The sequence below is a fragment of the Thunnus thynnus genome, chromosome 11 (assembly GCF_963924715.1).
Source record: "Thunnus thynnus chromosome 11, fThuThy2.1, whole genome shotgun sequence".
NCBI lineage: Eukaryota > Metazoa > Chordata > Actinopteri > Scombriformes > Scombridae > Thunnus > Thunnus thynnus.
Window position 1 is genome coordinate 17,995,180 of NC_089527.1, and position 20,784 is coordinate 18,015,963.

Genomic DNA, 20,784 nt, shown 5'->3' on the forward strand with positions numbered 1-20,784 from the left:
CCACATAAACACACACAGGGGTTACTTTTTTAAAATCTAAAATCATCATCTGAATGAATTTATTTGCCCTTTTTTTCAAATATTATGTTTTCAGTAGTATCAACTAAAGACCTTTATTCATCATTTTATTATTTTTATTATTAAGCCACTGTTAATGCAATCAATAGTCGTAGCAGTAGTAGTGTAGTAGGCTGTGATGACATTTAATAAAAGGATGACTACGCCACCTAGAGATACAAATACGGAAGTACCTCAACGCAAAAGTAAAGATGGCGGGGAAATTGTCTATTTGTTCCTGAGTTTTGTCTTTAAGGCCTTATCCCAGGCTGAGAGATCCCATACATTTTATCAATAATTGCCCAAAACTTTACCAATCAAATATTTAAGGATAAGAAAAATAGTATCAGCTATGGTTGTGGGATTTGGATCTGCCAATTATACTAATTGAGGCGAGATATACAGGCAGCCGTGAAGGAAGTGGTGCCTGATAGAAAAAACTGAGAGAATAATAACCCATAGTACGGAAGCTTGCTGTTACTAAGTTACGGAACAACGCAAAAGGAGTTAGTTCAATATGGCGAAAATACAACGAAAACTGCAATAATAATAGTGTTCTTATCCTTTTATACAATGAAAACAGGGTAAATCGGCATTTATTCACCCGTCAGTTACTGTATAAGCATAAAGTGTCTCAGTCAAGATGGAGAGCGAAGAGACATTGGTAAGTGAACATGTTTTAATGATTCAATAACGCTACTTGAGGCTCCATATTAAAGTGGAGATTCGCCCTGTGTAAATTAAATAATATTAGTAAACTAAATGATGTTAGGTAGCTAATAGCTACTAAGATATGTAACGGTAGCTAGGTTAAACGAGAGAGGACTGTTCGTAAGACCTTTCAAAATGTTAAGCTGTTGACCGTAAATGAAGCTACTTAAGCTTAAGCTAACATGTACTATAGCTTAACGTCAAATGCAGGATTCCTCTTTCAACTTTGCTTTTCAACGAGCAGCTTGTGATTGAGAGCGAGTTTTACAAAGAGTTTTTTGCTACTGTTTACTAACAGTACATTGATTTCCCCTCAGGCTTTGATCAGGTACCATTGCTATGAAAAATATTTCAGTCACGCTGTAAACGCTGCAGCAGCTGCTAAGAGGAAATTCAGCAATGATCCTATCTACAGCTTTTGGCATGCATATGGCACCCTAATGCAAGGTAAGCCTGAAAGAATCAAATAAAATCATAGCATGAGCCTTCTAGTGTCTCTTTGCCCTCTGTCACATGTTCGCTTATGCCATTATTTCACCACAGATCAAATTCAAGAAGCCACAATAGAGTTGGACACAATAAGAGATACTCGAGATGTATCTCTCTGCACGTTAATGGCCCTTGTCTATGCTGAGAAAAAAAAGACAAACCCAGGTAAGCCAGCAAAGTCCTCTTGTCACAGGTGTTTGCCCAGGACTGTACACACTTGTTGGTTATATTCTAATAAGTGTGTTTGCATTCACAGACAGGGAAGTCATTCAAGAACTTGATGCTAAGGTCAAAGAGGATCGTAAAAGTGCATCTCCCAAGAGTCTGTACAATGCTGGGATGTTTCTCTGGCTGTTGGGGCGAAATGATAAAGCAAGGGAGTACACAGAGAGAATGATCAAACTCTCCAATGGCTCTAGAGAGGTGAGACTTGCATTCTTGTCATATGTCTGAGAACTGTTACTCGTCCATTTTATGCTTATGATATGGTGGGCATTCTGGCTTCTCATCTGACTGTTATTTGTTGTTCAGGGGATAATTCTGAAAGCCTGGATAGATGTGACATCTGGTAAAGACGCCTATGCCAAAAAGGCTGGAAAATACTTTGATGAGGGACTGAAAGAGAGACAAGATGCTTTTGGCCTGATGGGAAAGGTGAGATAGGAAATGCAGCTCCATATTGACTATTCTCAATTTCCTATGCCTCCTGCAGTACTTATTGTGTCCACCTGAGTCACTTTTTGATTTAAATTGTCCCTTGTCATTACTGTGCTGAGTGTACTTTTAGTGTCTTGCAGTTCCTTTGGACATTAATTGGATTATTCCTCGATAACTTTTGAGACTTTGCATCCATTGTTGTTCTTGATAAGTTTATTACTTTTAGACATGTAGATGTTTCATTCGTAATGATTAATATAGATTCATGTATTTTACTAGCCTGTGCATATCATACACCTTACGTAATGGTTTGTCTGTCCTAGGCACAATACTATGAATATCGTCAGAACTACTCCGGAGCATTAGAGATGGTTAATCAAGTCATTGTTAGTTTCCCTGGGTTCTTGCCTGCTCTCATCAAGAAGATGAAACTGTTGCTGAGTCTTCAAGACTGGGAGCAAACCATAGATGCAGCACACAGGTAATCAGTTAGGAGGTTTCTGTCAAATCATACAAAGAGGTCACATCTGCCTCACTGCAAGATTATCTGAGCACTTGTCCCCAGATTTTTAACAAAAGCACAAGAAACACTTACAGTGTCTCTGGTGAGATCAGAAAGAGCAGGAAACATTTGCAATCACCACCAGGGATGGAAGAAAAAAAAAACAGTCTGTCTTTACAAATGGCTCTGCATTCAAGTGCAAATGAAACACTAGCGTGATGCCTTGAACCAGTGTATACTGACTAAGCTATTGTTTGTCCTCGCCCCTCTGGACAGACGCCAGTGTCAGACAGCATGAAAAGGCCTTTGAGCCAAAGTGCTGGAGTCTAACACCATTCGAAAGATGCGTTGGTTCAGGTTTGCTGAACAGGGGGAAGAGTGATTACTCAGGTTGCACCAACTTCAGAGCCTTGCCCTCACTGAGATGTGAATTAAGAGGGATCCCACCAGCAAACAGTATACTTTACATCCTTAGGCAGACTTCACAGTTCCTTTTAGTTTTAATGTTATTTGTATGGGAGCTTAACACAGTACAGCAGCAGTATCAGATATTCTATGTCTATCAATCAAAAACATCCAAGCTTATTAAGTGTAGGAGATGGACTTCATTCACTGGGCCTTGTGTCATATTTCAGGCTTTTACAGAAGGATAAAAATAACCTGGAGGCCCTACAGATGCTAGCTCTACATTCTTTATGTAGAGATGGAGATATTACAGAGGTAAAGTTCACACACCTTCGCATGTTCATACTTGTAGCAAATCAGCAGGAATTGGAATAAAATGTGAAATACTCACAGTTACATATGATGGATCAGTGGTAAAGTGCTGGTCAATTTACAGAAACTGTTTTTACCCCCCCCCCCCCACTGGCAGTCAACAAAGCAGCTTTCAAACCTCATCACCAGCTTGGAAATTGTGGAACCACACAACCCTGAGCTTTTCTACAGGATGTCTCTAGCCTTCACCCGTGTTGTAAGATTATTTTCTATCTTCTGTCTGCATTCTTGATGCTACAGTATTGGGCCTTTTTTACTGAAGAGGTCCTTGACTTGCATTCTTGGAAATTCAGCATTTATTGCATTTATTGTTGTTGTTTCCTTATAGTGTGGACGAAATGAGAAAGTGATCGAGCAGACGTTCAGAATGGTGGAAAGAGCTTTCTCTTTGGCATCGGGGGACTCAGATTTAGCCACAGAGTTGGGCTACCAGATGGTGCTTCAAGGCAGAATCAAAGAGGCCATGAAGTGGTACAAGACTGCCATGACTTTGGATGAAACTAGTGTTTCTGCTTTGACTGGTAACATGTTACAATGATTAATGATGCCTACATGCCTACACTCCAGCTCTATACATACTTTATAAACAAATTCTTGAGATATAGCATTTTTTCTCTACACAGGTATAATTCGTTGCCAGCTGATAGAGGGCCACCTTGAAGATGCAGAGCAACAGTTGGAATTTCTCACAGAGATTCAACAGTCCATTGGGAAATCAGGGGTAATGTCTTTTTATAAATGCTGATAGATGGCAACATGAAGTGTTTTTTACAATATTAAAAGTATTGTAGAGGATGAGACCTAACATTATTTACAGTCAACTGTTTTTCAAAGCACTAACCACACTATTTTTTATGTCTTTCATCATCGTCTTGTGTAAAATGCCCTTGTCGAGTTTTCCTCCTTTCTACCTTCCTCTGTCTATTTTCCGACATCAAACCATTTTTGCTTTTCTCCTTCTGTAATTCTGTTTTTAAACCGCATTAGGAGCTACTCTACCTGCGTGCAGTGCTGGCAGTGAGAAAGCGGCAACCCCAGGAAGAGGTGACCAACCTGCTGAACGATGCAGTGGACACACACTTCTCCACACTCCAGGGTCTACCTCTGGGAGTGGAGTACTTTGAGAAGCTGAACCCTGACTTCCTGTTGGAGATCGTCAAAGAGTATCTTGCACTGTGTCCTGCTAAGGTACGACTTGGAGACTCATCAATGACTGTTGGTCCTTTAAAAAACTGTGTAAATTCTTGGCCTTAAAGGTAGTCACTGCAAGTGTGCCTCAGTAACTTCTATATGTATTTTGCCACTTGGGATTGTGTTTTACTTCACAGATTTGGGGATGGCACTCTATGATAGAGGTATGCATACTTCTCTTAATAAGACTCATCATGAAAAAATAAATAACACTTTTACTGTTGATGTTTCAGCCTCCAGCCCAGGGCCACCCTCCTGCTCCTCAGCTCCAGCACTGTGCCACATTGCTGGATACAGTGGTCAAGATTGTACCAGGTCTCCTTCAAGGGGTCTTCCTGCTTGCCAAAGTCAGATATCAGTCTGGTGAGCACTACATTTGAAATAAATATGATTTGGTTGCTTTTCTGTAGATGCTATTTTAAACTGCATTGCCTCTGTGTTTGTTCAGGTGACATTGATGCTGCTCAGAGCGGTCTACATCATTGCTTGGACCAGTGTCCTTCTCATGCAGATGCTCATCTGCTCATGGCACAGATCCATCTGCTGCAGGGTAACTTCACACTGTGCTCCCAGTCACTTGAACTCTGCCTCAGCCATAACTTTGAGGTAAGATCACCATCAGCATGATAGTAATATCAGCAGCAAAATGTGCAGATACATTGCAGTTCTGCCACCTTTTTCTTTGACATTTAGGAGCTTTTCAGCTCGTAATCAGTTAGACATATTAATACAACAAAAGTCATACATAAAAAGAAGAAAAAATAGCATCAGATGGATATATTGTATCTGACAAGATAGTTATTTCTTGCTTGAATCAAGAACTCTACCACAGATTTATGTACATGAGCAGCACAGTATTGATGTTGGTTAACTACAAAGACTGTATGTTGCATTCTCGTCCATTTCAGATTCGAGAACATCCGTTGTACCACCTGATCAAAGCTCAGGCAAAGAAGAAGATGGGTGAGCTGACGGAGGCTATTCAGACATTGCAGATGGCCATGAGTCTTCCAGGGGTCCGCCGGGCCGGATCTTCATCCAAATCCAAGATCAAGAAGATGGAGCTGAGTCCTGCTGACTGTGTCTCCGTCTTCTTGGAGTTAGCTGAGGCCTTGTGGCTCAACGGAGAACAGGTAAGATAGTGAGTTTTTACATAAGAAAGCTTGGATATGATGTTATCCCGTTTAATTTAAAGTTTTTTTTAAAGCACTCTAGAGGTTGTTCTTTATGGTTTGTGTAATATATTTTTGTGTTTTACTCTATTGTGATTACTGTTAAAGGTTTTCATTCCAATAGTGTTCATGGGTTTCAACATACTGTATGCTTAGACTTGGAAAAAATACCTTACACACTCACAAATGGATTTAATGTTTCAGCATGAAGCCGCCAAGGTAATGCAGGATGCCATCAATGAGTTCTCGGGCACTCCTGAGGAGCTGCGTGTCACTATTGCCAATGCAGACCTGGCGCTGCTGCGTGGCGACACTGAGTTGGCACTGAGTATGCTCAGAAACATTACTCCTGAGCAGCCCTACTACATCCAAGCCAAGGAGAAAATGGCAGACGTATATCTGAACCACAGAAAAGAGAAACGTCTGTACGCGAGCTGTTACAGGTGAGCAGTAAATTTGAATCCTAATGAACAAAGAAAGTATACTGAAATCTTCAAGTGATCTTGATGTAAGATAGCAGCTGAACAATTGAGCAAAGATACTCCGTCTGAAACCTAATGCACTGTAAATGTTTGTCTGAACAGTAATGGCTGAAAGTTAATTAAATACATGACTCTAGGATGCCTAACATTTCATCCAGTTGAGTCTGAAGTAAAATTCAGAAGACCACAAGCTTAAACTAAATCAGATAAAATCTTAACTGAAGCCATCCATGCAGTAAAGAGGAAATGTGCAAAGCTCTCTCCTGTCTCCTCCTGGTCCCTGATGCTACTTCAATTGACAGCTGAGAAGTAGTAAAGCATGACTGAACCTCAGACCAACAGAGACATATGTCAACATAATGAAGTACTGTACACCATATGTGATGTAACATCTCTGCCTGTTCTCTAGAGAAATGGTGGAGAAGCTGCCCATTCCTCACACATATCTCTTACTGGGTGATGCTTACATGAACATTCAAGAGGTAAGTGGGAGATGCAATGGATCTGTGTCTGATTAGATATTGTCTTTATCACATAACAATGGATTTGTGTGGGTATTGACTCAGTTAGAGTGGCATTAAAGCTGCTGCATGCTTCAAATAAACTAATCATAAGTCTAATCACAGTTATATTTTCGCAAAGTCTTTTATTCCGCTTCCAAAATAGCTTAAGTCAAAGGTTTAGTGAATAACTGTCCTTCTCTGATCGATTATAAATAGAAGAGACATAAATGTGTAGCCTCTGTGTTTCATTGTATTTCTATATATCTGTTCTTACCATTCATGTTAAGGAGCCTTGCTGTTTTCTGATCTTTCCCCTGTTGCTGTGCTGTGATGGAACTGTAATGTAGTCCATGACAAAGGTTTTACCTTGGATGATTAGTACCATCAGTGCACAACTGAATATTTTTGGGGGTGCTTCTCTGTAAAATCTAACAAAACATAACACTCCACAGTGCTTCTGCACAAGTTTAGAGTAGCAAGTTAGCAGGAATTGCCCCAAGCCTTTTGTAATCGCATCACTGTGTGAGGTTCTCAGAAATTTCCACTTACTTCCACTCTTGGCTTTGTTCAAATGTATTGATGAAATCATTCTACTGTACAGTAACTGTCAGTAGTTTTATAAACACAGTGAAGGATGTGGCCAGAGAGACACTTGCTGGAAAATCTGAAAAACTGTAGATAACTTAGTGTTCAAGTTGAGAAAAAGTTAAATGTTCTGGCAAATAATGAGTTAAGAATGAAGAGAGAGAGCAAATAGTAGCAGCAAAAACATCCATGTGTACGATTAAACAAGAATCAACACGTGATTAATGTATGACAGTATTTTAAAATCACTCACTGCATGCACACGGTGGCTCGCAAAGGAACATTAGAAGCACATTCCATATAAGCAGAAGCTTAACAAAAGTAATAAACAACTTATCACCAGGTCAGTGGAAACTAGAGGATTGTAACACAGTATGATATGTATGGTTTATATAAAAGAGGAAATAGGGCTAATAATATAAGAAAAAAATAATGCCATAATTGTAGGTGAATGCTCAACTCAGAATGTTAAATAGGGAAGAATAAATGAACTAAATCTAATTAATATGGGAAGTGATTATTTAGTCATCTCATGCCTTTTTGTAGGAAAAACTGTTAGACCACAGTATAAAACAAACAGCACTATCCTGAAGCAGCTTGGTGTTTTAATTAATAAGCTAAACAAAAGGTGCAAAAATAATATCTGAAACAAGAAAGGAGACGGTTAACACAAACTACATATCTCTCACTAATGAAATCAGACGAAAAGCCAAAATGTACCATTCAATGATTTTATGGGTGGTGAGTTGAGCCTCTTCAGAGATCTTATCTCTTTTAATTTAACAGCTCTTTGAGGTGTTTACCATGTGTTCACCACATTTTATAAATAATGACATGTATTAGACTCCCTGAATAATATTTACAAAAACTTCAAAGCAACAACAAACCATCACACCACTTACGGTAAGATGTGTTTATCCTCAGCCAGAGAAAGCCATTGAGGTTTACGAGCATGCCTTGAAGAAAAACCCCAAAGATGGTGCTTTAGCCAGCAAGATCGGGAAAGCTCTGGTCAAGACTCATAACTACGTCAAGGTTTGTATCGAACGCTTTTAAAGATAAACATGATCCACTCAAAGTGAAACCCAGTGTTGACACAAAGCTGCTGTTACACAGGCGATAAATTACTATGAAGCTGCCCTGAAGACTGAGCAACAGAACTTCCTGCGCTATGACCTGGCTGAGCTGCTGATGAAGATGAAGCAGTATGAGCGCTGTGAGAGAGTCCTGCATGATGCTCTGGACCATGAGCCAGGTACTAATGACTTCACGGTACTCCACACACAGTGAACTCTCTTTACTAGGACTCCTGACATCATGTTTCTAACATTTAACATTTTCTTTGGATATACCAAGTGAATGAACTACCAGCCCTCTCAGATGATTGCCGCTATCTGGTCCTGTTGGCAAAGATCCAAAATAAGGTTGACAAAACTGAAGAAGCTTTACTTTCCCTGCAAAGAGTAAGTTTCTAGTTTCTCTGGTTTTCTAAAACTAAAAGTCATCTGTTAGCATTTTGTATCCAAATTTTTATGTGATTATTTCTAAGCGCTCCTTATTGTTCAGTAACCAAATTCTGCAACCTTTTTTTTGTAATCATGTTTTATTACTTGTTTTTATGGAGGTGATTACGATGATTATAGGTTATTGCGGTTGCGCTTATGCTGTTCATAGGCCCGCGATGTGCAGGCCAAGGTGCTGAAACGGGTGCAGTTGGAGCAGCCTGACGCCGTCCCCGTGCAGAAGCAGCTTGCTGCCGAGATCTGCGCCGAGATCGCTAAACACTACACAAGTCAGAGGGGCTATGAGAGAGCAGTCAAATTCTACAAAGAAGCTCTTGTGTATTGTGAGACTGATCGCAAGGTCAGTGCAGCTGAATCAAAACGTCCTGTGTACTCACTGCAGCTGTGGTTGACAAGCCCTGGCATCTTTTTTAGAATCTCATCCCTTTATTTATAAAATGTTGTGATCCTCGTTAGTTTGATTTAAGCAAAAGATCTGATTTATCTATCGTGCCTTGTTTCACAAAGATTGCTGTCACATCATCTAAAAAAAAAATCATGGTCTCCCTATTCCTAGGTGATGCTGGAGTTGGCACGGCTTTACCTTACTCTGGATGAGGTAGACGCGTGCCAGGAGCAATGCAGCATCATTTTGAAGAATGACCAGTTTAACGAAGATGCAACTCTGGTTTGTTCTGTCTGTCTTTTACCACATGTTTTACCATAACCTTTCTTGGAATTTATTTGTAGAGCTTACTTTTAACATATGTTTGTTCTTAGATGATGGCTGACCTTATGTTCAGGAAGCAAGACTATGAACAGGCAGTTTTCCACTTTCAACAACTCCTGGAGCGCAAACCAGGTGCAAAAATCGCCACGTGTCTCTTAAGACATTAATACACTACCATCTCTCAAAGCATAATAACTTGCACCTGTTATTTTCAGACAACTACCCAACACTGTCACGTCTTATTGACTTGTTGCGGAGAGCTGGGAAGTTGGAAGAAGTGCCAAGATTTCTTGATATGGCAGAAAAACATTCTTCCAGGACTAGGTTTGATCCTGGGTTTAACTACTGCAAAGGACTTTATCTTTGGTAAGTCTGTTAAGAGTGTTTTCTTGAGATTACGGGGACATCTGTTTCAAGTCTTGCACATTATGTGACTAACCTTGTGCTTGCTGCTCAGGTACACAGGAGAACCCAATGATGCTCTACGACACTTCAACAAAGCACGGAAAGACAATGATTGGGGTCAAAATGCTGTGTATAACATGATTGAAATCTACTTAAATCCTGACAATGACACCATGGGAGGAGAAGTATTTGAGAATTTAGATGGTGAAATTGGGTATGTGTACTCAATAAATAGTATGGAGCATAGTAACTGAAAGATTCGACTCCTCATTATATATTGTGTTTTAACCCTACAGTTCACAGACTTGCTTCTACTGCTAACATGCTTCAACTTCTTTTTTCTCATCAGGAACTCCACAGAGAAGCAGGAGTCGGAGCAGCTTGCTGTGAGAACAGCCGAGAAGCTTCTGAAGGAGTTAAAGCCTCAGACACCGGGTGGACACATACAGCTCCGCATCCTGGAGAACTACTGCTTTCTGGCGACTAAACAGAAGGCCAATGTAGAGAAAGCCCTCACTGTTTTCACAGAGATTGCAAACAATGAGGTAAGCAAACTCCAGATGGTGTGCATGAGTTACATCACCCTCTCCTGTGTAAATATACCCACACCAGGAACTGTCAATTATTTCAGGCTCTCTTAACATCAGTCATACCATTTGGTTATAAACTACTCATTACACTGTATCAGGCAAATCTTAAATGAATTGTGTACAGTATAAGTCATTGCGATTACTATGTTCTGAGTATTGTTTCACTTTAAATGAAGTCAGTATGTTTTTGATGTAAACAAATGGGAGTGGGAAAAGTTGGGGAAGATGTTTTCAGATTCATCCTGTCTAACAAGGATTCTTTGGTTGATTTCAGAAAGACCACGTGCCAGCCCTGTTGGCCATGGCGACAGCTTACATGATACTAAAACAAACTCCCCGAGCCAGGAACCAGCTCAAACGCATAGCTAAGATGAACTGGAGCATTGTTGACGCCGATGAGTTTGAGAAAAGCTGGCTGCTCCTGGCAGACATCTACATCCATTCGGGGAAGTATGACATGGCTGCGGACCTCTTAAAGAGATGCCTAAATCATAACAAGGTCAGCCTGAAAATATTGTCACTGCTGAAATATAATTTTTTTTGTTACGAGGCCATCCAATTCACACAAAACCTTTTTTTCCCCCCCCCTTATTTTGGAGATTTATAATGCGGAGGCCGATTTTTATGCTTTTTAATTCTTTGTGATAATAATTGCACTTTTTTTCCGCAGTCATGCTGTAAAGTTTATGAATATCTGGGCTACATAATGGAAAAAGAGCAGGCGTTCCGTGATGCAGCACTCAACTATGAACTGGCTTGGAAATATGGGAATCAGACTAATCCAAATATTGGTATGTCAACCAAAATCACATGTCCGGTTCTATTTATTTATTAAGAACAAAAGGTATTTCAAAAATGTAATGTCTGTTTTTTTATTTCAGGATACAAGCTTGCTTTCAACTACTTAAAAGCAAAGAGGCATGTTGATGCCATAGATGTGTGTCATAAGGTGGGTGTCAGAACTATGGGTGCCAAGAGTCTTAAGAACTTTGATCTTTTTTTTTCCCACCATGACTCAACTTTACTTCCATCCACAGGTTCTGGCTGCTTATCCAAACTATCCAAGAATTAGAAAGGATGTCCTGGACAAAGCCCGCGTTGCCCTGAGATCTTAAGAGTTGGACCTGCGAGTGTGTATGTGTATGTTTATGTGTGTGTATATGTGTGTGTGTGTGTGTGTGAGAGAGAGAGAGAGAGAGTGAGAGAGAGAGAGAGAGAGAGAGAGAGAGAGAGAGAGAGAGAGAGAGAGATGGAACCAAGGTCTCTGCAATAAAATTATTTACTTTGATGGAATCCATTTTTATTGTTCGGCTTTTACTGACAAGTTAATGTGCAGTTATTTCTATTATTTCTTTGGGATACCACTCAACTTGCTATGTACATTTTTTGGAGTATATGAATAATTGGGTGCTGGCAATCAAGAGGGAAAACACAGTGCACAGAGGTTCAGGCACATTCACAACTGAAAGCATTTTTTTTCTCTTTCCTCCCAAAGTCAAGTACCAAACTTCTCATTTTTGAGCCTAAAAACAAAAAGATATAGTAGAGGGGAATAGTCTGTATTAAGGGACATTTAAGCTTTATTTATCAGGAATGCATACATGCTCCCTTATCTATCAGATCACTTATTTTCAATCTGATGCATGATATCTTCTTATTGTCTTTCAAGTGATTTCCTAATGCTCATTTATATGAAAATCTGTGTAAAATATTGTTGGATTGTTTGTGTGTATTTCTCATTTTTCAGCATTAAAAGATGAAATTATTTAGACATGAAGATGTCTCTGGTCTGCTGTTTTTTTCTCCAGATGATTTCATTCATGTTATTAAGCATGTGGGCCTGTCTGTGATTAAGAGTGCACACTGAATTGACAATTTACATGCTCAGTCTCAACACAGATAATTTGCCACATAGACAAACATTTTCAGGCGTGACTGAACAAAATGTAGGACACACTGAACATGTTAATGGACATAATAAACTGGATGCCTGCCGTGGATAGGAAGTGCTGGGAAACACAGTCGCTACAGATGGAGTCACTGTGCAAGTCGAAGGCAGAAAGACTTCAAACCGGGCACCAGAGCAGGCTCCTGCGGCTGGAATCCACGTCTGTACTCCCACAAACATCCAACTCTTCATCAGGACTATCCGCTGTGAGAAACCTGGGAACTTAAAAGGATTAGGGACACCGCACAGAATCCGCGGGTGAGTGTCAATGCCAACTTTTATTAGTAAAGCGCGATGTGATCAATAATCTAAGCAGATTCGCCTCCTTGTGAAGGGATGCTTAGTTTTGTGGAAAAAGCAAGCAGGACCATGTGCGTCTTCAGCTTCTCTTTGGTGTTCACATTCATTAGTTTTCGGTCTAACTATGTGCAAGATGTGGCGTTTTTCCTCAGAGAGCCTGATTAGATGCGGTGGGCTGTGTGTGGTGTATAAGCGCGTTCCTCCGTTATTTGTAACCCAGCAACTGTCCCAGTGAATAACCAGCTGAACAAATCCTATTGACACCATTATTCAATCAGAGGAACTCAGTGGAGAACTCAAGTTTTCAATATTCCTCAAGACTGCAAACTTAGTGTTTTTATCAACAGCTTGGATATTTAGCACGTGGTTAGTGGGAAACTATATCTTAAAAGTTTCACAAGCTACAAGGTAAACAGTGCCAACGTCAAACGTGCTTGACTGGATTGCCGATGTAACGTTGATTTGTGTTTCAGGTATGGATTATGACACGCAGAAATCCTCTCTGCGCAAGCGCACCAGGACGTCTCCTCCCTCTACCTGAGAGGAGCGCACCTGGATCCAACGAGACGGAAGTTTTGTGAAGTACAAATCCTTTTTTTTTTGTTTTCACGGAAAACAAGACTTCTTTGGAGTTGGTGAAACAAAAGAGGGGTCTCCGATCAAAGAAGAGAGGATGCCATTCGTTGGGTTTTACAACAGTTTGAAGAGGCTTTCTAACATGAATCTGTAGTTCAGCGGCTCATATGGTACGTGGTCTTTTTCTCTGAAGGAATCCGGAGCAGTGGTTGTTTGCTGATTTATGCGATTGTGAATTTGTTATGTGATTTGTAGATAGCAGCACTTTTAACTTCACCAAGAGCTTCCACGTAGAGTTACAACAGATTAAAAAGTTGTTTAAAATACAAGATGTAAACGTGGTGACATGGCAATAATGTATCCTCATGTTGCCTGTATTTTTTTCTGAAACTTTAAGGTATTTAAAAAATGTGATAACTACTTTACTGGTTGCTAATCATCAATGAACATCTGACTGTATTCATTTATTTATTGTAGCTGAAACTCAGTCTAAAACCAGCCTGCCTCTCCATTCAAGAAGAATGACAGCTCTCCGCAGAGTGCTCCGAAGGCGACTGCACCCACTTAAACTGGTGATAGTGGCCCTTGTCTTTGTCACATTTGTGTTCTTCATACAATGGGAAGTGGGGAGCCAAAGTCCAGAGGAGGACCCGTGGCTGAAGGAGATTGCAGTGAAGCGGGATGCCATGCTGGGCATGGTGATGGGAGCAGTCAATAACTTCAGGGATGCAATGCCAAAGATGCAGATCAGAGCCCCTGTACGTCAGCAGGACAATGCAGACAGCATGTCCTGTCTGCCGGGTCACTACACTGCTGCTGAGCTCAGGCCAGCCCTGGAGCGACCACCTCAGAACCCTCTTGCTCCTGGAGCCGCTGGGAAGCCCTTCAACACAGACTCACTGAGCCCCGTGGAGCAGAAAGAAAAGGAGAAGGGTGAAGAGAAACACTGCTTTAACCTTTATGCCAGCGACCGCATCTCCTTGAGCAGAGACCTGGGTGCAGACACAAGACCACCAGAGTATGTTGGCTGATACAATCTTTATGCTGTTGATAAACCTGTAAAGAAAAACTCATGTTTACCAAAATTTTCCCTCAAAATTTGCAAAAAAGAGCAGAAAGACCATGGTGTTAGTGATCATAATTAACCAAATAATGTTCAATTTATTTTCCAATTCATTTTGATTCACAAACATCATGTGATTGCACCACCTAGTGGGTGTAAAAGCAGCCTTGGTGCTGTACAAGAAGAACTCTAAGTTACATATTGGGCCAATACACCAATCTATTTAGTTAAGGGAAATGACACACTGAAAGATTCCCACATAGATTAGTGTAATATAGATGGGGTAATACAAAACGGGCTGTCTAACCCAAACAAATTCAACATATTTGCTTTTTGCAACTGGGGGAAGTCTCAGGCAGAAACCTCAGAGATGATTGTTCTGACTGAGACTTTGTTTCAGCATGCCTGCCCAGTTACTGTGGCCAGTTCAGGAAGAAGCACAGTTATGTTTGGCTAATTACACTACATCCAACTACGTTTAAGTCCAAGTACATGTCAGTACATAGTCAGTACATGACACAGACATAAAGCCTATCCATGTACTGGCTATCTTATTAGGGGGAATTACAAAGTCTCTCCCACTCAGATATGGCAGGTATTTCAAAAGGCTGCCACACATGCAGTGGCACAGCTGAAATGGACACCCCACAGGGGAGAGTCTGCAGATGTAATAACTAGACTATTGTGCCACTCAGTAACTATACAGGACAGTTAGATCTTTGTGCTCTTTTTCCTTCTTGCTGCAGATGTATTGAGCAAACCTTCAAGCGATGCCCCCCTTTGCCGACCACCAGCGTGATAATTGTGTTTCACAATGAGGCTTGGAGCACTCTGCTAAGGACAGTGTACAGTGTTCTCCACACCTCCCCTGCCATTCTCCTCAAGGAGATCATCCTTGTGGACGACGCCAGCGTAGATGGTAAAACTCAAAAGGGCCCTTCAGGACCGCCCTGCTCTCTTTTGGATTCGATTTCATGCAGCGTGTTGGGTGGGCAGCTCTTTGGTGTGCCACAAAACTTGCAGAGAGGAGCTCCTGAAGTGGGTTACAGGAAGAGAGGGGCTGCTAGTGAATACTTTCCTAAGAGGAATTAGCAGTAGTTGTGCTTAGACATGAGTCAGACGTAACTCTTGTAAACAGGTCTGATACATAGGAAAAAACAAAACCCTGGAAAGGAGAAAGGTTTTAGGAAATGCAATCCATCTGACACTCTAAATTCTGTTATTTGTTGGGAGGAGGCCACAGATGAAGCCCTGCTGTACAACAATATAAGTTGTGCAGAAACTGGTCAGACAGACTTGACAGCCAGCCATGTTGAAGATGAAAGGAGGACAGCTTTGTCCTTTTTTCATCTGTTTGAGTTTTGCCTCCCTGGCTAAGGACTGTGAATATTTAATCTATTTGCCACCTCAACAATCACTGAGCCTTTATTTTAGGAATGTGTTCATATGAAACTGTTTATATAAGACCATGTGCAACATTTACTCTTATATTATGTCATCTGATTTTTCATAATGTTCTCTTCAACCTCTGTAACTTTATGTCTCATGTGTATCCCATACTTTCAGACGTGTTAAAGGATGAGCTGGATGAGTATTTGAAGCAGCTGAGCATTGTTCGAGTTGTCCGCCAACGAGAAAGGAAAGGACTCATCACTGCTCGGCTGCTGGGTGCCTCTGTGGCCACCGGTGATACACTCACCTTTCTAGACGCCCACTGTTAGTCAACACCGCTTACATCATTCACACATTAAAACTGGTTGCATTAACAGTCTACAGTGAACTGTTTAGTGGTTGTTGTTAAGAAAAATGGTGTGATGCAATGTCCTACGTGTGTGTGTCAACAGGTGAATGTTTTAATGGATGGCTGGAACCTCTGCTGGCCAGGATAGCAGAGAACTCCACTGCAGTAGTCAGTCCTGATATAACTACTATTGATCTCAATACCTTTGAGTTCATGAAACCGTCCCCATACGGCCAGAACCACAACCGAGGCAACTTTGACTGGGGCTTGTCGTTTGGCTGGGAGAGCCTCCCAGATCATGAGAAACAAAGAAGGAGGGATGAAACATACCCTATAAAGTAAGAAAATAGCGTGCATGAATATAGAATATTAAAGTCATATGAACTCTGTCGAAACCTTTAACCAATTTTCTCTACAGGACTCCCACTTTTGCTGGTGGGCTCTTCTCCATCTCAAAGGAATATTTCTACCATATTGGAAGCTATGATGAGGAAATGGAAATCTGGGGCGGTGAGAATATTGAAATGTCTTTCAGGGTAAGATATTACTAAGCTGTCATTCTGGACGTTCAGCAGTCTTGTCATCACTTAGCCCTTTTGCCCTTTGAAACTAGTATGTACTTAGTATGCAAATGGTATCCTAAGGTGTGTCTAACTGTGTGTCATTATCCATCTGCTTTTGTTGACTGACCAACATCCTGCAGGTGTGGCAGTGCGGGGGACAGCTGGAGATAATCCCTTGCTCTATTGTCGGCCATGTTTTCCGCACTAAGAGCCCCCACACCTTCCCCAAGGGCACGCAAGTGATTGTTCGTAACCAGGTACGGCTGGCCGAGGTCTGGATGGACGACTACAAGGAGATTTTCTACCGTCGTAATCAGCAAGCTGCACAAATGGCCAAAGATGTATGTACTGCTTCTGACTTAAACACATCACTGAAATACTGTACGTTTTTTATCCTCGTGATTTTTATAAATCCAACAACCAGCTGTAAGTCTGAAGTGGGGGGAAAAGCACAGAATTAGACTTTTACTGGATAGCATGTCACTAGTGTAATTCTCCAAGCATGAATACTGTAGACTTCTTTGAAATGGAGAGAAGGAGATCATTTAGTTGAGAAGTCTCACTTGAGGCTATTAGGCTAAAAGCTGTTAACCAACAGAGAAAAAAGGGGTCTGAAGGAAGTTGGTTCTAGTAAATGACACAGGCTCTCAGCGTTTCCCGACGTGGTCTCATAGGTGCCATAAAGAGTTCCCTTAGGCTATACCTCACAGAGCGAGCCAGTCCTCTCCTGCTGGCTTCAAACAGACATGTCGTCGTCAACAGCTTCAAGGAGTCCACTCTAGTAGCAATCAGTGTGCACTAGTGTGAGTAGCATCCTCATCATACCACTAAGTGCTCTCATTATTCAGGAGCACGAGATGCCCACAAATCCTTTCAAATGTGGTGTTAATGTCTCAGTTTAAAAAGAACAGCACTTGTCTGTGACATTTTTACAATTAGTTAATTTGTTAAACAAGCTGTCATTAGAGCACTGATACATGGTCATCAACTTTAGAAGACTAAAGTGATGATAATATTCATAGTCAAATAAAATAATTTCCAAAGTGGAATACTCCAATTTTCCTGTTTGTTTTTGCAATTGCAAAGTCATATTTTTAAATTTTTTTGAATGACAATTCAGAGCATGGCTCTATGTGTGACCATGTTGGTCAGTTGGTCCATCACTTTGGTCCATACTTGAATATCTCAGCAACTATTGGATGGATTGCCATAAAATTTGGTACAGACATTCATGGCGTCCATAAGAAGTCGTAATGAATTTGGTGATTTTTGCGTTTACTTTCTTCACCAGCAGGTCAAAATGTTCACTTAGTCTGTGTAATATCTCCACATTTATTTCGATAGATTGGCTGAAAATTTTGTACAGAAATTCATGGTTCCCAGATGATGAAGTCTAATCACTTTGTTGATCCCCTGACTTTTCTTTTAGTGCCGCTATGAAGTTTGGCATTTTTTGGTTTTAGTGAAATGTCTCAACTAGTATTGGATGGATTACCATGAAATTTGGAAGATTCATGGTTCCCTCAGGATGAATTCTTATAACTTTAGTGATCCTTTAACTTTTCATCTAGTGCCACTATCACGTCAAAATTTTAACTTTTTAGCTCCATTACATTGGTTTATAATGAAATGCCTGCAAAATCAATGACATTCCCATCATTCTCAGCTGTACCAAGTTTAGTGCTTATTAGCAAATATCAGCAAGGTAACATGCTAAACTAACATTAAACTGAAATCATACCTGCTAGCATCAGCATCTTAGCATTGTCATGTGCATGTTAGCATGCTGGCATAAGCATTTAGCTCAACTGCTGTGCCTAAGTACAGCTTCACAAAGCTGCTAGCATGACTGTACATTCCTTGTGTTATTAGTATCCAGCAATGACGAACAATGAAAAATAACTGCTTTGCTCTCCTGCCTGTCATTGTTTTAACAGAGGACCTTTGGAGATATCTCTAAACGCATGGACCTCCGTGCGCGGCTGCAGTGCAAGAGCTTCTCCTGGTATTTGAAGAACGTCTATCCAGAGGTCTTCTTGCCTGATCTCAACCCATTCCGCTTTGGCTCAGTAAGATTACACACCCCACCACCAGCTCTCCTCTTTCCAAACCTCAGAGCTCTGTCTAGCCACTGAGGGTTTCCACTTAGGATCTCCAGAGGGTACTGAGCAGTTCCAATTTGACACCACTGAAAGCACTCCAGGGACTAAAGTTGTTTGAACAGCTTGCAGTGGATGTTAGCTTTTCATTTTGATTCCTCTCACAGCTTTGCCCTTTCCTTCTCTTTCTCTGTAGGTGAAAAATGTGGGCAAAGACTCATGTCTGGATGCTGGAGAGAACAATGAGGGGGGGAAACAGCTGATCATGTACCCATGTCATGGACAGGGAGGAAACCAGGTCAGTAAGAAAATGCTGGCTATTTCTGATTGACAAAAAATGTGATTCAGATTAATCACAGCGGTTGATGGCATTTCTCCTTTTTCCCCATGCTGTAGTATTTTGAGTACTCCACACATCATGAGATTAGACACAATATTCAGAAGGAGCTGTGTTTGCACGGGGCAGAGGGGGCTGTGAAGCTGGAGGACTGCCAGTATAAAGGCAGGAACACATTTGTAGGAGCAGAACAAAAATGGGAATTGAAGGATGTGAGTGTGGTCTTTTGCTTTTTCTGTGAACTAATTTTGGATTTCAGATTTCTTTTCATGAAAGTAATAGTTTTGTCTTTTTCTTCATATAGAACCAGTTATTCTTCATCCCAGGATGGAACATGTGTCTGAGTGCCCGTCATGAGCATCCCTCTCTGGCCCTCTGCAACCCCTCAGACAGATACCAGCTCTGGTCCTTCGTCTGAGTGTGCAAACTACCATTTTATACTATACTGTATGCAGTTAACATGCAGGGGTTTTAGGTTACTGACTACATTGAGTTTTAATTTATTTTTATACATAGAAGAACTGAACTGCTGCTGCTGGAAAGTTTGGACGTTGGGAGAAACCACAGTGTGCCACTGCTGGAAGGAAGCATTGAAACTATGCTCCCAGTCAGACTGTGAACTGAGATTCTTGGAACAATGAAGATGCACTGTGTTGGCAAGTGCCTCTTTTGTGTTTGAGGTGTTTTCACTACTCCTAGTCTACACAACCAATGCTTGCAGTATTAAGTATTCAAAAACAAAATTGAATATTTTCCAGTGAGACATAAATCTAAAACAAAACAAACCAGTGAAAATCGTACTTAACATATCAATCATGGACATTATAAAGAGGTTCAATCCCAAATGTTGTGCACCAAAGAGACTGTAAGTGAAAACCTGAAACACAAGTATGATATGCATCGTCCTTTAAAATATTTTTTTTATAATGCAAGACTTCTTATTTGGCTCCGTCCAGTGCCTTGGATGTAATTTTATTCTAGCTGGGAAAAGCGGTGGGGTTATGCTAGTGGAATGGGTGGTGGTGTGTTGGGGTTGTTGCAGTTTTCTGTTGATGCAGAATAGCAGCCTTTACAGTGTTGCAACCTTCAGATTAGGGTTATAGTTAATACACTTTTATTTAAGTAAGTTCTGGGAGTAATTTTTTTTCTTCAAACTCTTCAGACCAGAAAACTTTTGCAGTACAAAGGTTTTATATTTCCTACAGCGACATTAAGAATGAAGATTGATCATTTTAAAAACTAGTTTGGATGTATATGTCAAGCATGAATTACATACAATTAATTGGAACACCAGACATAAAGTGTTTGTTTCAAATTCTTATGACAGTAGTGGAAGTGACAGCATTATTGAAGATTAAAATGCATTTTTTTTACCTACAGTTCATTCTTTATGAGCAACATAAATGCAGTATGATTTGTACGACTCTTCAAATCTCTTAATTGCTGCGGTCTTTACCAACATTATAAAAAGATGATGTTTTGGTGTTTGTCAAAAGGGAACTTTTCATGTAAAATGGATACACCCAAGGGACTCTATTTATTGATCAAAAGTATTTGCAGTGAGGTGTCTAAAAAGCTCCCTCTACATCTAAACAGGAGTTCAATAATGCTTTTCTGGTGCAGGCACTAGTGTTTAGATCACAGTGGAATATTGTAAATGACTTTATGTTTGTGACTAGAACAGATCGAATGTGTGTGTTTGCCTGAAATGGAAATGGTCTTGTGTTAAGAGTGCCTTGGTATTAAGATGTCTTATTTTGAGTTCAATAAATGCAGTTGGTTAGTGCTGAGATCCTCTTTGCCT

The 20,784-nt window shown here is 40.6% G+C and overlaps 2 protein-coding genes across 2 annotated transcripts; both read left to right on the top strand.

Moving 5' to 3' along the window:
* The first annotated feature begins 527 nt into the window (after positions 1–527).
* Positions 528–12,130, top strand: ttc21b (tetratricopeptide repeat domain 21B). The gene is made up of 29 exons (XM_067603483.1): positions 528–721; positions 1,086–1,215; positions 1,312–1,422; positions 1,514–1,680; positions 1,789–1,911; positions 2,238–2,395; positions 3,052–3,136; positions 3,291–3,389; positions 3,522–3,714; positions 3,817–3,914; positions 4,181–4,381; positions 4,618–4,747; positions 4,833–4,990; positions 5,293–5,517; positions 5,761–5,999; positions 6,448–6,520; positions 8,051–8,161; positions 8,243–8,381; positions 8,483–8,589; positions 8,801–8,989; positions 9,206–9,316; positions 9,409–9,490; positions 9,574–9,724; positions 9,816–9,977; positions 10,113–10,308; positions 10,628–10,852; positions 11,024–11,144; positions 11,235–11,302; positions 11,391–12,130. The coding sequence occupies exons 1-29, from the start codon at positions 701–703 to the stop codon at positions 11,466–11,468; spliced, it is 3,951 nt and encodes a 1,316-aa protein (XP_067459584.1). The 5' UTR covers positions 528–700; the 3' UTR covers positions 11,469–12,130.
* A 72-nt stretch (positions 12,131–12,202) lies between these two features.
* galnt3 (UDP-N-acetyl-alpha-D-galactosamine:polypeptide N-acetylgalactosaminyltransferase 3 (GalNAc-T3)) lies at positions 12,203–20,770 on the top strand. Its single transcript, XM_067603486.1, has 12 exons — positions 12,203–12,559; positions 13,075–13,347; positions 13,655–14,195; positions 14,987–15,159; positions 15,807–15,956; positions 16,085–16,319; positions 16,400–16,517; positions 16,685–16,885; positions 18,482–18,613; positions 18,840–18,941; positions 19,040–19,192; positions 19,285–20,770. Exons 3-12 carry the CDS (start codon positions 13,699–13,701, stop codon positions 19,396–19,398), a joined length of 1,875 nt encoding a protein of 624 aa, XP_067459587.1. The 5' UTR covers positions 12,203–12,559; positions 13,075–13,347; positions 13,655–13,698; the 3' UTR covers positions 19,399–20,770.
* The last annotated feature ends 14 nt before the right edge of the window (positions 20,771–20,784 follow it).

What these genes read in the sequence shown, in the direction of transcription:
- galnt3 (XM_067603486.1), top strand. Translation starts at nt 13,699, where the DNA reads ATGACAGCTCTCCGCAGAGTGCTCCGAAGGCGACTGCACCCACTTAAA. An exon ending in ATATTGAAATGTCTTTCAGG is followed by an intron (nt 16,518 to 16,684) that starts GTAAGATATTAC and finishes AACATCCTGCAG; the next exon opens with GTGTGGCAGTGCGGGGGACA. An exon ending in ATGGACAGGGAGGAAACCAG is followed by an intron (nt 18,942 to 19,039) that starts GTCAGTAAGAAA and finishes CCCATGCTGTAG; the next exon opens with TATTTTGAGTACTCCACACA.
- ttc21b (XM_067603483.1), top strand. Translation starts at nt 701, where the DNA reads ATGGAGAGCGAAGAGACATTG. An exon ending in CTTTACTTTCCCTGCAAAGA is followed by an intron (nt 8,590 to 8,800) that starts GTAAGTTTCTAG and finishes TGCTGTTCATAG; the next exon opens with GCCCGCGATGTGCAGGCCAA. An exon ending in TTAACGAAGATGCAACTCTG is followed by an intron (nt 9,317 to 9,408) that starts GTTTGTTCTGTC and finishes GTTTGTTCTTAG; the next exon opens with ATGATGGCTGACCTTATGTT.